The 15458-nt window shown below is 43.8% G+C and overlaps 1 protein-coding gene across 1 annotated transcript in view; it reads right to left on the bottom strand.

Moving 5' to 3' along the window:
• micall1a (MICAL-like 1a) overlaps positions 1-15458 on the bottom strand; it is a 108437-nt gene that overhangs the window by 43423 nt on the left and 49556 nt on the right. The window contains exons 3-5 of the mRNA XM_073033538.1: positions 9248-9389; positions 6596-6696; positions 2046-2182 (exon numbers count right to left, since the gene is read on the bottom strand). Of these exons, the coding sequence (XP_072889639.1) occupies positions 2046-2182; positions 6596-6696; positions 9248-9389 (380 nt within the window). The remainder of the gene's footprint in view (positions 1-2045; positions 2183-6595; positions 6697-9247; positions 9390-15458) is intronic.

The raw sequence follows: 15458 nt of genomic DNA on the forward strand, positions 1-15458 counted from the left end.
GTAGTTTATTGATAATAAACTGCCAGTTTGCTGAATGCCAAGACCGTCCAGTCAAAACATACTACTTTTGCAATTGTGCCTGTCAGGTGTTCTGACAGGCTGATGTTGTTTACTTGTGTTGTGAGTTGAGGCTTGAGTTTGTCTGATGTGCATATTACAAAAAAAGAGTAAGTGCCATGTAGTTTTCAGGCCATGGAAAAATTTCCTGCTTAGAGCATTGATTGGTCCATGTAGCTGTAAAAAATTTTTTTAAACTGGGAATGTTGGCTACTGACTTGTACCCCGAGACCCCTCTGTACATTGATGTTCCTAAAGGTTTTGCCATCTTCTGTGCACGTTCCCTTTACAGTGGCCTCCCCAAAGTGTAACACTCACAGATGTCCAGCTTAAACTCCATCTGAAAAGTTTCTGCCATATTTTCCTGCTGTACCTTCCTCACTGTCCACAACTCTACAATTTTCAGCGTTTCATAAGGTAAGCTTACAATTCATCCCAAATTGCAATTTCACTGATAATAATCTATGGCATGACCTGGATAACATTGTTGGCAAAGTTATGATTCAACAAGAAAAAAAAGAGCCACAATATGAATGAATACCTATATAGCGGGGGGGGGGGGGGGGGGCACATTCCCCCCCCCCCCCCCCCGAAAATCAGAACTTTAACTGGACCAGCTAGATTAACGCCAGTCACAACAGCAATCAGAAGCTGCATGCTCTCAAACAGGTGGCTCATCAGGTGACTTCTCAAAACGGGTCAATGCTGTAGGACACACAGATGCAAGTGTAGTTGATGTTCCTGCAGCTCCATGCTAAACACAACACAGCAGATTGGCTAGTGCTGCTGCTGGACTTCCAGTACCACTCTCACCCTTCCCCTCCACTACTGGTGTGATGCCTCCTATGGCGTGGGAGTCTAAGACCAGAGGATACAGCCTCAGAATAAAGGGGCATCATTTTAGAACAGAGATGAGGAAGAATTTCTTCAGCCAGCGAGTGGTGAATCTGTGGAAGTTGTTGCCATAGGCGACTGTGGCACTGGGTATATTTAAGGCAGAGGTTGATATTTAGTTTGGTTGTATTTTACCAATATCCTATATTTGTTTGCTATCTTATACGTGCAAGGATTAAGCCTCAAGCCGTGGTGTCGTGTGTTTACAGCCGCTAGGAGAGACACGCTGGAGCCGGTGCTGTCTTCCGCTCCTCCCCCCCCACCACCATGTTCCCTCAGCAAAAGACAAGCTCTATTGTGGTCGACTGCCAATTGCTGCGCCATTCATGGTTCAAGTCTGGACTTTATTGCATGGCTGCATCTTACTGATATTTTTATGAGCTTGCTATCTTATACGTGCCATGTGTGCATTGTGCCGTGTGTGACTGTTGGTACTGTGTTTTGCACCTTGACCCTGGAGTAACTCTGTCTCGTTTGGCTGTATTCATGTTGAATTGAATAAAAATTGAATTGAATTGAATAGATTCTTAATTAGTCAGGGCATGAAGGGATAGGGGAGAAGGTAGGAAATTGGGGCTGAAAGGGAAAATGAATCAGCCATGATGAAATGGCAGAGCAGACTTGATGGGCCAAATAGCCTAACTTTGCTCCTATATCTTGTGGTCTACAATTTAAAGGACATAATTACAACTCTTCAGAGATTCCCAATAGCACCACATTCACCAAGAGGGGAACAATTAAGCAATACCAGCTCCAAATCACACCACCATCCTGACCAGGTGACTTATCACCATCCCCTATTGTTGCTAGACTGGAATCCTAGGAGTTCATGTGCCTACTTTATGGCAATGACATCAGCTCGTAGACTGGACTGGTTCAAGGAGAAATGCCACCTCCTTCTATAAGAGGAAAAGCAAAGCGGTGGCCAGTATGGCTGCACCAACACCGCTCTATTCCAGTAACATGTCAGTGAGGTTTAGGATCTGTAAACACTGTTCACAATGGATTGGTATTGCGGCCAACTTCACTGCAGGAAGCAGACATGCTCAAAAAGCACTACTGTTACTGCAACGTTTCCTGTCCTTTCCCATTACCTAAAGCAGTTGCGATGGTAAAGCTTTCCATCCACCAAGTATCGTTGCACCAAGTGAACGTGCTTGTTGCAAATTGCACATGTGCTGCTCAGGGTGTTCCGCTGGGGCCTCTCGTCAGCTGCCACTGGGGGGTCACTCTGCTGGGCAATAAAACATGAAAGTTAGAAACGCCAACACGATACAATTCAGAGAGATCCTGCAGGAAGCAAACAGACAGCCAGCAACAGGACACTGACCACAGGACAAGTACAAATATTCAGACTTCATTCTGCTTTGTTGACATTTAATGACCACATAGACTTCCTTTTGACCCATGTGACTTCCTTTTGACTTGATGTGTAACCTATCAAGTGCTTCATCGACCTTCCCTTAAATTCTATCAGTGATATCTGCTTCAAATACTTGTGGCATTGAGTACAATGTTCTAACTACTCTCTGGGTAATACTCAATTACATTTAGTAACTTCCTCTCCAAAGATACCCCACTTAACCTTTTCACATACACACAATGGTCACTTTTATATTTATATTTGCTCATTAATGGAAATATCTAATCAATCATTTGCAACAACTCAGTGCATAAAAGCCTGCAGACATGGATAAGAGGTTCAGTTGTTGTTCAGACCAAACATCCGAATGGGAAAGAAATGGGATCCAAGTGACTTTGATTGTTGGCGCCGATGGAGTGGTTTGAGTACCTCAGAAACCACTGATCTCCTGGGATTTTCACACACAACAGTCTCTGGACCTTACAGAGAATAGTGTGAAAAACGAAAAAAAAAACATCCAGTGAGTGGCAGTTGTGTGGGCAAAAACACCTTGTTAATGAGAGAGGTCAGAGGAGAATGGCCAGACTGGTTCAAGCTGATAGGAGGTCAAATAACCATACGACATGCAGAAGAGCATCCCTAAATGCACAAGATGTCAAACCCTGAAGTGGATAGGCTACAGAAGACCACACTGGGCTCCACTCCTGTAGCTAGTAAAGTGGCCACTGAGAGCATTTATAGATAACCAGCAGGTCCTTCTGCTCCTCCCACCATTAAAGTCAAGGCTTTTTCAGAAGAGACCAGAGATCCATTTAATTTGTCCTCATAAGTATAACCCACCTGGTCTTTGTATTCCTTTCATAGCAGAGGCCAGAACGACGCACAGTAAGTACTACAGCTTTATGCAGCTTGTAAAGCAATGAAAATGTAATCATATGAAATGGCTATGGGCTTCTGTTGCGTAGCAATGAATGTTACATTTTGTGAATACTACACAAGTTAAAGGAAATCAATCCTGCAGATATGATAGTGCCAATACACAATCTGGCTGCACAAATTGTTGCACTGTGTTCTGTCCAATATGCAAAGTGTTGAACTTTGGATGGCCAAGCCAGGGCGGGTCTTTCACGACCAGCGTTAGGGCACCGAGAGTGCAGCAGAACAGAGGGATCTGGGATTACAGATTCATAATTCCTTGAACGTGGCATCACAGGGTCATAAAAGGAGCTTGTGACATTCACAAATCAGAGGATTGAGGACCGGGGTTGGTATGTTACGAGAAGCTGTGTGCAGTCCTGGTCACCTACCTACAGGAATGGTGTCAATAAAACTGAAAAAGTACAGAGAAAATTTACAACCAGGTTGCTGGGACTTGAGGACCTGAGTTATAGGTGAAGACAAGTTAACAAGTTAGGACTTCATTCCCTGGAGGGCAGGAGAATGAGGGGAGATTTGATAAAGGTATACAAAATTATGAGGGAGATACACAAGAGTAAATAGAAGCAGGCTTGTTTTATTGAAGTTGGGTGAGACGAGAACTAGAGGTCATGGGTTAACAATGAAAGGTGAAATATTTAAAGGGAACATGAGTGTTGCTTGATAGCACTGTCAGTAATAGCTTCTGTCACTTTACTGAGGACAGGAGGTGGCTGGGCGGTATCCCGTACCTTATAAACAAGATGTACTAGGATAATGCCCCACATAGCTGGGGAGCTGCCAATGTTCTAACTGTCTTGGACTGGCTTCATTGGAGTTGCAATCCCAAAGTGGGATGTTATATTATCTCATGGCATTTGCTATAACAATGCTCTCCGCCTATCACTGAATTGGCTGAAGCAACACACACAAAATGCTGGTGGAACACAGCAGGCCAGGCAGCATCTATCGGAAGAAGCACTGTTGACGTTTTGGGCCGAGACCCTTTGTCAGGACTAACTGAAAGGAAAGATAGCTTCACCCCACCCCCTCTGGTCTTCTACCATTTCGCATTTCCCTTTCCCCCTTCTACTTTCAAATCTCTTACTATCTTTCCTTTCAGTTAGTCCTGACGAAGGGTCTCGGCCCGAAACGTCGACAGTGCTTCTTCCGATAGGTGCTGCCTGGCCTGCTGTGTTCCACCAGCATTTTGTGCGTGTTGCTTGAATTTCCAGCATTTGCAGATTTCCTCGAACTGGCTGAAGACTGGCTTGTGTATGAGTCTGGGATCTTAGGAGGAATCCGAGAGGGACTCCCCACCTGGCAGTTCTGGCTGACCATGCTTGCAAATGCTTCAGCCTTTCCTTTAGTGTCACGTGCTAGACCCTGCCACAAATGAGATTAGAGTAACTCGACGCTCAACTCAACGTGGCAGACTTTCGATCTGACCTGTGGGTTACGGAATGACAAGCCATTGCCCACTCTTCTGTTAAGAATACATTACAACCTCATCAATGTTACATTCCTGCAACTCTGACCCTACCCTCCTCCATCATTCATCGAACCAACAATGCACTCAAAGTTTATTAATTCTGATGAAATGGTAATTCTCTTTCCACAGCTGCTTCTTGATCTGTTGATCATCTCAAACATTGTCTGCTAAATTCCTTATTTCCAGTGTTTTACTAAGTCTCCAGGTGGGCATCATACAATATATTGCTCACTGTCAATGGCTCTGTTCAGGGTGATTCTGTAGTTCCTATACCATGGCATTGTCTTAGCTGCTTTGAGTACCTCCATTCACTGTTGGACTTTCACCAATTCTCAATTCTGCTCCAATTCATGCATAGCTCTTTAAGAGCAGTGAGAAGTGATCCTGGCTGACAATAAATGGCCTTGGTTCCTGAACAAACTTAAATGCTAGTCATGTGTACAACAAGGCCTCAGTAAGATTTGGTGAAGAAGCATTGGAATTGTACTGAAGGCACACAGATGTGACACCACAGACCACTGTCGAGTTGATTTGGAGCAGTCCCTCACTGTTGGTTGCCTTATACATTTGGCCACGATCAATGGCAAGCATTTCTTCGTGTTCTTGCATCAGATCGCGCAAATAATTTGCACGCATCTGAAATTCCCCAGCTTATCCTTATCCTCAGCCTCACCACTTCCCTCACCAGGACCCAACCTTTTCCATTCTGAGATCTCCTGCTTTAGCTCGGCACTTCTTCTAGGAACATGATGCCTTTTTGAAAATCTCCCCCTCCTAAAACGGTATGATGTAGGTGATAGGCAAATGAATGAGCAGAGAATGAAGGGATTTGGACATTGCCTAGGCAGAGAGGAAGGGATTCAGGAAGTGAATTACCAATTTAATTAGTTTGGCGGAACATTGTGGACCAAAGATTCTATTCGTGTGCCAAGCTATTCAATGTTCTAAGTCACTATTGAAAATGAAGTATTAGATGTCTGAGTGAACTTCAGGGTGAATGAATCCTTGGGGCCTGAAGCGTATACACAGTTGCTATGGGGTGGGTGGGGCAGATTAAAGGTACAGATTGGTAGGGCCCTGACAGCGATTTTTAGATCGCTGAGAGACTTAGATTTAGATTGGGGCAGCACGGTAGTGTAGCATGGTTAGCACAACACTTTACAGTACACAAAACTGGGTTCAATTCCTGCTGTTGCCTGTAAAGAGTTCTCCCTGTGGTCACGTGGGTTTCCTCCCACAGTCCAAAGATGCTAAGTAGGTGAACTGGTCATTGTTGATTGTCCTGTGATTGGGCTACAGTTTAATCGGAGATTGCTGGGCAGCGTAGCTCGAAGGGCCTTTCCACGCTTTACGTCAATAAGTAAATAATAAAACACTTTCCAAAAGAAATTGCTGCTAATAGAACAGTGCAGTACAGTACAGGCCCGTCGCCTATGACAGTGTACCAATCTATAAAAATCACGATCAATCTAACCCCTTTCTCCTACACAAGCTATAACCCTCCATTTTTCTTCCATCACTGTGTTTATCTAACTTAAAATTAAATGTTCAGCCTCAACCACCACCCCATTAATAAATAACAACCTCGGACATCTCCCCTAAACCCCCGTCCACTCATTTAATATTAGCCACTGCTGCTCTGGGTAGAAAGGTGCTGACTCTCTGTTCTATCCTACGCCTCTCCTAATGTTAGGCACCTCTAGCACATCATCTCTCATTCTTTTTCGCTCCAAAGAGAAAAAGCCCTAGCTCACTCAACCTTTCCACGTAAGGCATGTTCTCTAATCCCGGCCAAAAATAAAACATCACAGTTAATGTCATTTCAATGGTAATTAAGGTCACCCAGTCAGGTTTCACGTTACCAACAGACGTACATGTGGTGAGAGCACTTGCTTGTTCACCGTGACCACTTTCTTAACGGATGGTTCTGATGGTGATGTTGCAGCTGGTCTCTTCATGGTCGGGGGAACACCAGCTGTGGAAAGAAAATGATTTTACTGAGAGTCTTCAAAATCCAGACAGGATAATTATCTCTTGCCTCATGTGCTGGATCCTGTCTCACATTCACCTGGCCGGGCTAGTGGTTTCTAAATGCCGTCATCCAGGAGGGGCTACTGCACAGGACCGAAAGAAGCTGCAGAGGGTTGTAAATCTAGTCAGCTCCATCTTGGGCACTAGCCTACAAAGTACCCAGGTCATCTTTAGGGAGCGGTGTCTCAGAAAGGCAGCGTCCATTATTAAGGACCCCCAGCACCCAGGGCATGCCCTTTTCTCACTGTTACCATCAGGAAGGAGATACAGGAGCCTGAAGGCACACACTCAGTGATTCAGGAACAGCTCCTTCCCCTCTGCCATCCAATTCCTAAATGGACATTGAAGCTTTGGACACTACTTCACTTTTTAAAAATATACAGTATTTCTGTTTTTGCACATTTTTAATAATCTATTCAATATATGTAATTGATTTACTTTGTTTATTTATTATGTTTTATTTTATTATTATTACTTTTTTCCTCTCCATTCTAGATTATGTATTGTATTGAACTGCTGCTGCTAAGTTAACAAATTTCACATCACATGTCAGTGATAATAAACCTGATTCTGGTTCATTTGTTCGTCTCCAGTCTAATATATTAATACATGATTACATGTCAATATTATTCAACAATTTGTTGCCTCAGAAGATTCACTGACAGTTTCAGGAAATTGTAAAACTACACAGGAGGGCAGTGACAATTCCAGGAGATGGGTTCAAGTCCAGGATGTTTTCTAGGCTGACGCTTGTGTTGCTGGGTGAACAAGTGAGCTCTGAACAGCCAGGAGTCAATCTTCACCATAGGCTTCACCTAGCTTTTCAGAAGGATCCAAAAGATTCTATTGCGCTATTCGGAGAGCTACTGGCCTCGGTCATAGCAAGGACTATTCCTCAAGCTGCAGTGCCACCTGTTTGCAGCAGCCTGGGGGGAGGCAGTGGAGTCGGGCACACCACCAGTGGGGCATGCTGCAGTCAGTGCTGCCCCCTAGTGTTCACTTGGCAAAAGTCAAACTGTACTGAGCTTGACTGCAGACTGCTGCAACGTTCATGGACTCAGGGAGCTGGACTGTATTTTTGTGTAATTGTGTTTTACTACCACCTTATATGTGTTTTACCTTCTGCTGTGTATGACTATTGGTACTGCATTGTACACCCTGGTCCTGGAATAATGTTTCATTTGGTGGTATTCATGCATGGTTGAACGACAATTAAACTTGAACTACAGGCGCAGTAATTCAGGACAGGAGGAGGCCATTCACTCAGGCACTCCTGAAAAACAACACATCCCTCAATGCTTTCTCCTTTGGCCATTCATCCATTTTGCTGCAGACAGCCACAAATGAACCTATCTTTTCCCCTATCAACTAGTACATCTTAAATGCAAAGTTGAAGACGAATGTCAGTGCAAACAACCTGTAGAATTTTAATGTAGACATAAAGTGCGAAAACTATTTACATAGATGTTCGCACTAAAATACACAACATAACAGAGGTCTGTAAGCCTAACCCGCAGAATGACACAGAAACCAGCCACCCAGCTGATAGAAAGTGTGTAGCAACAACCTCAATGTAATAGGGTCCATGGATTCCCCCATTCATAAAATTAATAACTCCTTAAAGCTTGCATGACCAGTTTTAACACTGGTGTCACTGCTGCTAGCTTTCTTTCAAAAACTTTGGATCCCTTTAATTTCAGTAGGATTCTTCCCTACTTCTTTGCCTTGTTACACAGCGCTGTGTAAAGGTCTTAGGCACATGTATAGAAGCTAAGACTTTTGTACAGTACAATAATAATTTTATGCATTGTATTGTACTGCTGCCACAAAAAAAAATCACGACATATGTGAGTGATGATAAACCCGATTCTGATATGGGTCTCTGTTGTGGACTGAGAGTGGGAAGGGGGCAGGGAGAGGGGAATCATGGTTGGGAAAATGGGAAGGGAGAGGAGAGGAAGCAGAGAGACATTCCATAATGATTAATAAACCAATTGAATCAATTGACCTTGCCTGGTGTCTCGGGACTTCTTGTGTCTGCACTTGCGCCACCCTCCGTCTCGATACTCCTTAACTGCTACCTGTCCCACACCTCTCCCAGGGTGCTCTACCCTCACCATTACCGACGTCCTTTGCTCTCACTAGATTTACAAACTCTCTCTCCACTCCACATTGACAAATACAGTATTTTTCAAAAGTCTTAGGCACTCTAGCTCTATATAATGCCTGAGACTTTTGCACAGTACTGTATTGTAGTGGATATTGGATATTGCTCAACAAGAAGATTAGTAATCACATCTCTGAAGTTTGTTTTTCTTAAACCTGTCATAACTTGTAGAGTTTGAACAGCACTGCAACCATTCTTTGTAACTTGTCTTTATTTAACTTTGGGCTGAGTTACTTCATTTCATTGACTTAATCTTTGAGGGTCTAACTGAATAAATTAAGAAAAGAATCGACATTCCTAAGTGTGCGCAGGTGCCGCGGCTCCGTACCGTGGGTCTGGTTGGTGAAGTAATTGTACAGTTGCGACACGTAGGTAAGAATGCTGAGCCGATCTGGAACACGCATCGCCACCATGTCTTCCGCGTCCAAAAGCGCAGGAATTCCCAGCTCCTGCTCCGCCACTTCAAATGCCTGTGGAGACACAAACATGCTTCGTGAAGGTGCTCAGTCATTACAGGAACGGCTTGGATTGAACTCTTTCAGCGCTACAAGTCAGTTGACCTTGCTGGACCTTGAGAAAGCTGAGGAACTGAACCTCATCTGCAGATCAGAGCCCATACTCAATAGAGGGTAGGAGGGCAGTCATGTCAGAATCACTTGCGAGTCACTAGTAAACAGACGTTATGACTGCCTGCTTGTTGGTTGCATCGAGCAAGGAATCGCCTGGTCTTTGCATTAGGGGCACACCTCCAGTAGCAATTATATAGACCACAGAGTTTTTCGGTGCACTACACTACTGAATGACAGGGAAACTGGGCAAGTTGAGTGTGTGGGACCGATTGGGAGCTAGAATTCTAATATTATGAGGGGCTGTGTGGTAGGGCAGGAGGGATAGAGGGGAACTGTACCAACTGTCTTACAACTCACTTTGATCAGTATAGGGCAAAATCTCACCCTATGTCTGTCCGGCATTTTTCTTTGACCTTTTTCTCAATGTTATCAGATTGTCAACTTCAAGGGCCCGAAGCCCTTCTCAGGTTTCCTTTAGTTACTTCAATCTGGCTGCGCTTACTTGGAAACTCACTATTATCCAATTATATCTTCCAAGTGTTAAGAGTACTTTCTCATCATTCGACACACGTTTGGTTAAGTACATCTTAATTTAAGTTCATGCTAACCCACGTATGCCCTCATTTTGCAATGTACTGGCTGCCGTTGCAAAAAGCTAACTCTCATGGCATTTATACCGTTTACATACAGTCTGCCAATAACAACAATAAACTTCAACTCCAACAACTAGCCCCCCCGTTCTCATTCTCAGAGCATGGGCTCTCCTTTAGAATTTAAAGGTGCCATATTAGCAGTTAGGTGGTACAGTGCTCTAAATTCTAATCGTACTTCACTTGGAAAGATTTTTGAAAAACTATTTAAACCAGAGTTGGTTTAGTCGACACGGTTTGTGGATTGGACCATAGTTCACATTATGACGTGTTTTCTGGTTCCTCCTTTTGCTGCTGCTATTTTTGAGCGAATGAATCAGGATAATGAACATTGAGCTGAACTGAATATGGACCCCATTCGGGTTTTCCTTGTGCTTTATATTGTGTTTTTGTTCGTTTTTTTGTTGCCATTTTTCTACGATTTCTTTGTTTTTTTCTTTGTTTTCTGGCTGTCTGTGGGGAAGACAAACCTCAGGATTGTATACTGCAAACTTACTTTAATAATAAATGTGCTTTGACTTTCTTGAGTGTGTGATCTCCCTGAGCCAGTGAAGGCAGTGTTATAACTGCTCCACTGCATTTAGTTATAATGCTGAAAACCTCTTAGGTAAACACAATCTTCAACTTCAATGAGAAAAAGAGCTCCAATCCTTAGATCTCCATTTGTTATTGTAATCATTACTCCACAGTAATATTGGATCTTTTCAATCATCTTTATTACCTTTGCTGTAAGGGAATGTTCAGAATAGCACAAAGGCAATTGAAAAATGTTAATATTACAATAACATGGGGTCTACAGTTACAAATGAATATCTGAGTGCCAGTTTTACAATCTGTAGGTTTCCAGAATTAAACATGTTTCATTATTAGTAGCAAACATGTGTACTGTCTCTTGCCTCAGTGGCTTTTAAAATTTCATCCTCTAAGTTGCAGCTCCTTTAAAAATAGTGCTTCCAATTTGTTGAAAACTTTTTTTTGAGGGGTTTGGTTTCAACCTGTTTTGTTGAAAGTCACACTCCTGCTTTGATACTGATCTGCTAGTAGCCTTTCACAGCATCTGTACTCTGCTTTTATGGTGCCTGTAATTCATGATATAAAGCAACCCACCCCCAAGTTCAGAATGAATATCTGCTGGGGGTGGGGGAAGAAACTGTTAACATTCAGGATGAACTGTCCCGATGCAGGGTGGAAATTTATTAAGAGATACAAAGTGGAAGAGGCCATTCTGGCCCAAAGAGCCACCCTGCCCAGCAACCCACCTATTAAACCCTATAAAAACAGGACAATTTACAATGGCCAATTAACATACTAACTGGGCACATCTTTAGATTGCGGGAGGAACCTGGAGCACCCGGTGGAAACCCAAAAGCTCACAGGAAGACTGTACAATTTTTCTTATAGAAGATGCCAGAACTGAACTTTGAACTCCGACCCTGAGCTGTAATAACATCACGCTAACTGCTATGCTGTGTTGATGATTCCTTTCCTCTCACAGGTATTGCTCAAGCTGCTGAGTTCCTCCACTGGACTGACTGCTGCTCCAGGTTACATCACCAATAGCTTTGTGCCCCCAAATAAGTACATCTGTAGCAAACCAAATCACCCCCAATTACCCCTGTGCAGGTGGATTTACAGCTGGCAGAAAGCCCCACATTCAATTGATTATCTGTGCACTCCATCGATCCAATTAATAATCACAGAACCTGATTTTGAAGACCGGAGTCATCAGCCAAGTTACACAGTCACACTCGATTGGGCAATATTCATTGGTGGGAGAGATGGAAGTCTGCCAGGACTTTGGCATGCTTGTTAAGATTTAGTTGAGCTGGTGAATGATTGTTTGGACAATCTGCTCAGAGTTCAGGTTCAGATGATTCGCAAATTCTCATTTACAACTTTGCTGAATTCATCTTTTGTTCTTAATGCGTCCCATAACCATTTTCATTTTCCTTCCAGTATCATTCCTAATATCATTGAGTTTCTGGCATACCACTCTGTTAATATTTTTTTGTCCTCTGCTCGTCTACTAACTTCAGGCTAAACTTTGCATCTGTTCATGCTGAAAAGTTGGTTCAACCTCTGAAACATTAACTGTTTAAGTACTTCCTCTTTTTATTAGTCATGCTAGATTGAAGCTTACTAAACAAACTTTACAGCTGATTTTCCGCCAATATGCTCCAGCTCTTAAGACCCTGTTCCTAAAAGCCAGTTTCAGTTGTGGTGACCACGACACCGACTGAACTTCATAGCCTGGTTTACTGCATCCTTCAGGGAAGGAACTCTGATGCCTTTGCCCAATTTGCCTTTCATTTTATTCCAGTATCAAAGCCTCTACTTTCTTACAAGTTTTAAAAGATTTGACACACCATCTAAAACTTTGACGAACTTTTATAGACTAGAAATCACATGCCTTGTGTACAGTTCAAACAGAAAATCATTACACAGTGCACTGAGGTCAATTATAATGGAGGGAGCAGCCTGCACTGAGCCACTATGCTCCAGTGGGGCAGCACTTCAGCCTCTAGCAGGACGGTGTGCAGTAGATGTGGAAGTCCCTTTGTCCTGCTGAAGGATCTCGGCTCGAAATGTCGACTGTACTCTTCTCCATAGATGTTACCTGGCCTGCTGAGTTCCTCCAGTATTTTGTGTGTGTTGCTTGGATTTCCAGCATCTGCAGATTTCCTCTTGTTTGTGTATACATCTCACAAAACGTTTCCATGCACACATGTTAAATGAAAATGATATTAATCTGAACTTTATAAGCCCCATCCTGCTGTATGCTTCCACGAATGAATCAATCATCATGGGCACCAGCCTCCCCGGCATCCAGGACATCTTCAAGGAGCGATGCTTCAAAAAGGCAGCATCCACCATTAAGGACCCCAATCGCTCAGAACATGTGCTCTTCTCATTGCTGCCATGGGGGGGGGGGGGGGGGTGGTACAGGAGCCTGAAAGCACACACTCAACGATTCAGGAACAGCTTCTTCCCCTCTGCAATCAGATTTCTGAATGGGCATTGAATCCATGAACTCTACCTCACTATTTTTTAACCCCTCTGTTTGCACTACTTAATAAACTCTATATATCAACTCTATATATCTTTAGTGTATATAGTTCTTGCTGCAATTTAAGTTTTTATGTAGTACAAAGTACTGCTGCCACATAATAACAAATTTCACGACATATGCCAGTGATATTAAACCTGATTCTGATACTGACTTGGAGCTGAGCTGCTGAACGTGATCATTAGCATCCTGCAGCTGACTGGAGTTGGAATGGGCATGGGTCTGGTGTGGTGGTGACGACATTCATTTAGCAATTTGCCATTCACCATGTTCCTTAGCTTCACCCCTGCAGGAAGTTTGTTAGAGGAGACTTTCAAGACAGATTGAGAAAAGTTAGCAATGCAGCCTGCTCGGTCCCAGCTTGCAGTGGTCTGTTTGGACCCACTGGGCAGGATCACTACGTGCATGGCGTTGTGCAGTAGACGTGAGATGGACACATCTTTGAGAGACTGCCACTTTGGAGAGAGGTTCATCACAGTGACTCTTAAGTGACAAAGTCCTCTGAGAGTGTGGAAAAAAAGCTCAGGATGGTGGTTGATGCCACTCTCTGTATTTTATTTTTTGGAGTAGTCACAAAGTGATCATCATGTCCATGCCTCCAGACAGACAGGTTTCGCAGTGCGATTCATGGTCTTGGGATATAATTCTCACATGTCTTGCATACAGTTCAGACAGATAAAATCATTACACAGTGCACTGAGGTCGATTATAATAGAAGGAATTTCTGCAGGGAGCAGCTTGCAATGAGTCACCATGCTCCAGAGGGGCAGCTCTTCAACCTCTGGGAGGAGAATCCTTACAAATGGTTTTCCCTGAAGGCCTCTCTGTGGTTAACACATCAGATTTCTTTCCTTTCTTTCAGAAAATCAGCACCTCTTACATCTTCTGGTATGTTCTCCTCTTCCAGGAAGATGAGGTTGTGAAATTGTGACTGTGGGTCCCTGCTGCCAAAAGTAAACTTAAACAAGGAAACTGGCTGCGCTTTAAGCCACAGCTTACACATGACCTTTTCAACTTGTCAGTATGGGACTGCGAGACCGGATTAATTCATCAGCGAATCACCCTCAATGATTTCCAACATTCCACCACCAGAACATATTCACTCCTACACACCTTCAGCATTTTGGAAATGGTATTCCCTTTGAGTCCTGGTCCAGTACTCCCCCATCACCACCAACCACTTGTGTCCCAGATCACTCTTCCCCTGTAACAGCAAGTGTGGCCAATGACCTTTCACCCTTGACCTCCCCGCCATCTAGGGATCTGTCATTCAGGGTGAAGCAACAATTCAGGTGTAATTCTCATTTAGTGCACCACATTCGGTTCACGATGTGATCTTCACATTTGGAGAAACTACAAGCAGACTGAATGGCCACTCTGTGGAGAACCCTAGCTTCCTGCTGCTTGCCACGTTAACTCCCCACCCCACACTGGCCTGCGCTGTTATAATGAGGCCTAACACAACTCATGTGTTCCATCAAAGGACGCTGTAGCCTACTGGACTTGATATAGAATTATCCAAGTTCTGAGGACTCTGCTTTCTCCACCTCTCATTAGGACACCGACCTGTTGTAAGTAACCCATCAGACTTTTGTCATCCTCTAATTGTCCCCATTACCAACTAATTCTCTCAGTTTCTTTCCCAGGCCTAAGCTAACATGGACGTTATCTCAAGGCAAGACACACAAAACGCTGGAGGAACTCAGCACGCCAGGCAGCATCTATGGAAAAGAGTGTAGTCGACGTTTAGGGTTGAGACCCTTCATCAGGACTGAAGAAAAAAAATGAGAAGTCAGATTAAGAAGGTTGGGGAGGGGAGGAAGAAGTACAAGGAGAAACTGGGGGGGTGAAGTAAAGGGCTGGGAAGTTGATTGGTGAAAGAGAGAAAGGGCTGGGGAAGGGGGGAGTCTGAGAGGAGAGGATAGAAGACCGTGGAAAGGAGGAGGAACACAAGAGGGAGGTGATGGATAGGTAATGAGATAGGAGAGAGGAGGAAAATAGGAATGGGGAATGGTGAAGGGGGGGGGGGGAGGTGCAATTACCAGAAGTTTGAGAAATCGATGTTCATGCCATCAGGTTGGAGGCTACCCGGACAGAATGCAAGGCGTTGCTCCTCTAACCTGAGTGTGGCCTCATCACGGCAGTAGAAGAGGCCATGGACTGACATGTCGGAATGGGAGCGGGAACTGAAATGGGTTATCTCTCCCACCTCACCCTTCCCTTACCTTTCTGGCAATTAACATTTTTCTTTTC

The sequence above is a fragment of the Hemitrygon akajei genome, chromosome 31, assembly GCF_048418815.1.
Source record: "Hemitrygon akajei chromosome 31, sHemAka1.3, whole genome shotgun sequence".
Classification (NCBI taxonomy): Eukaryota; Metazoa; Chordata; class Chondrichthyes; order Myliobatiformes; family Dasyatidae; genus Hemitrygon; species Hemitrygon akajei.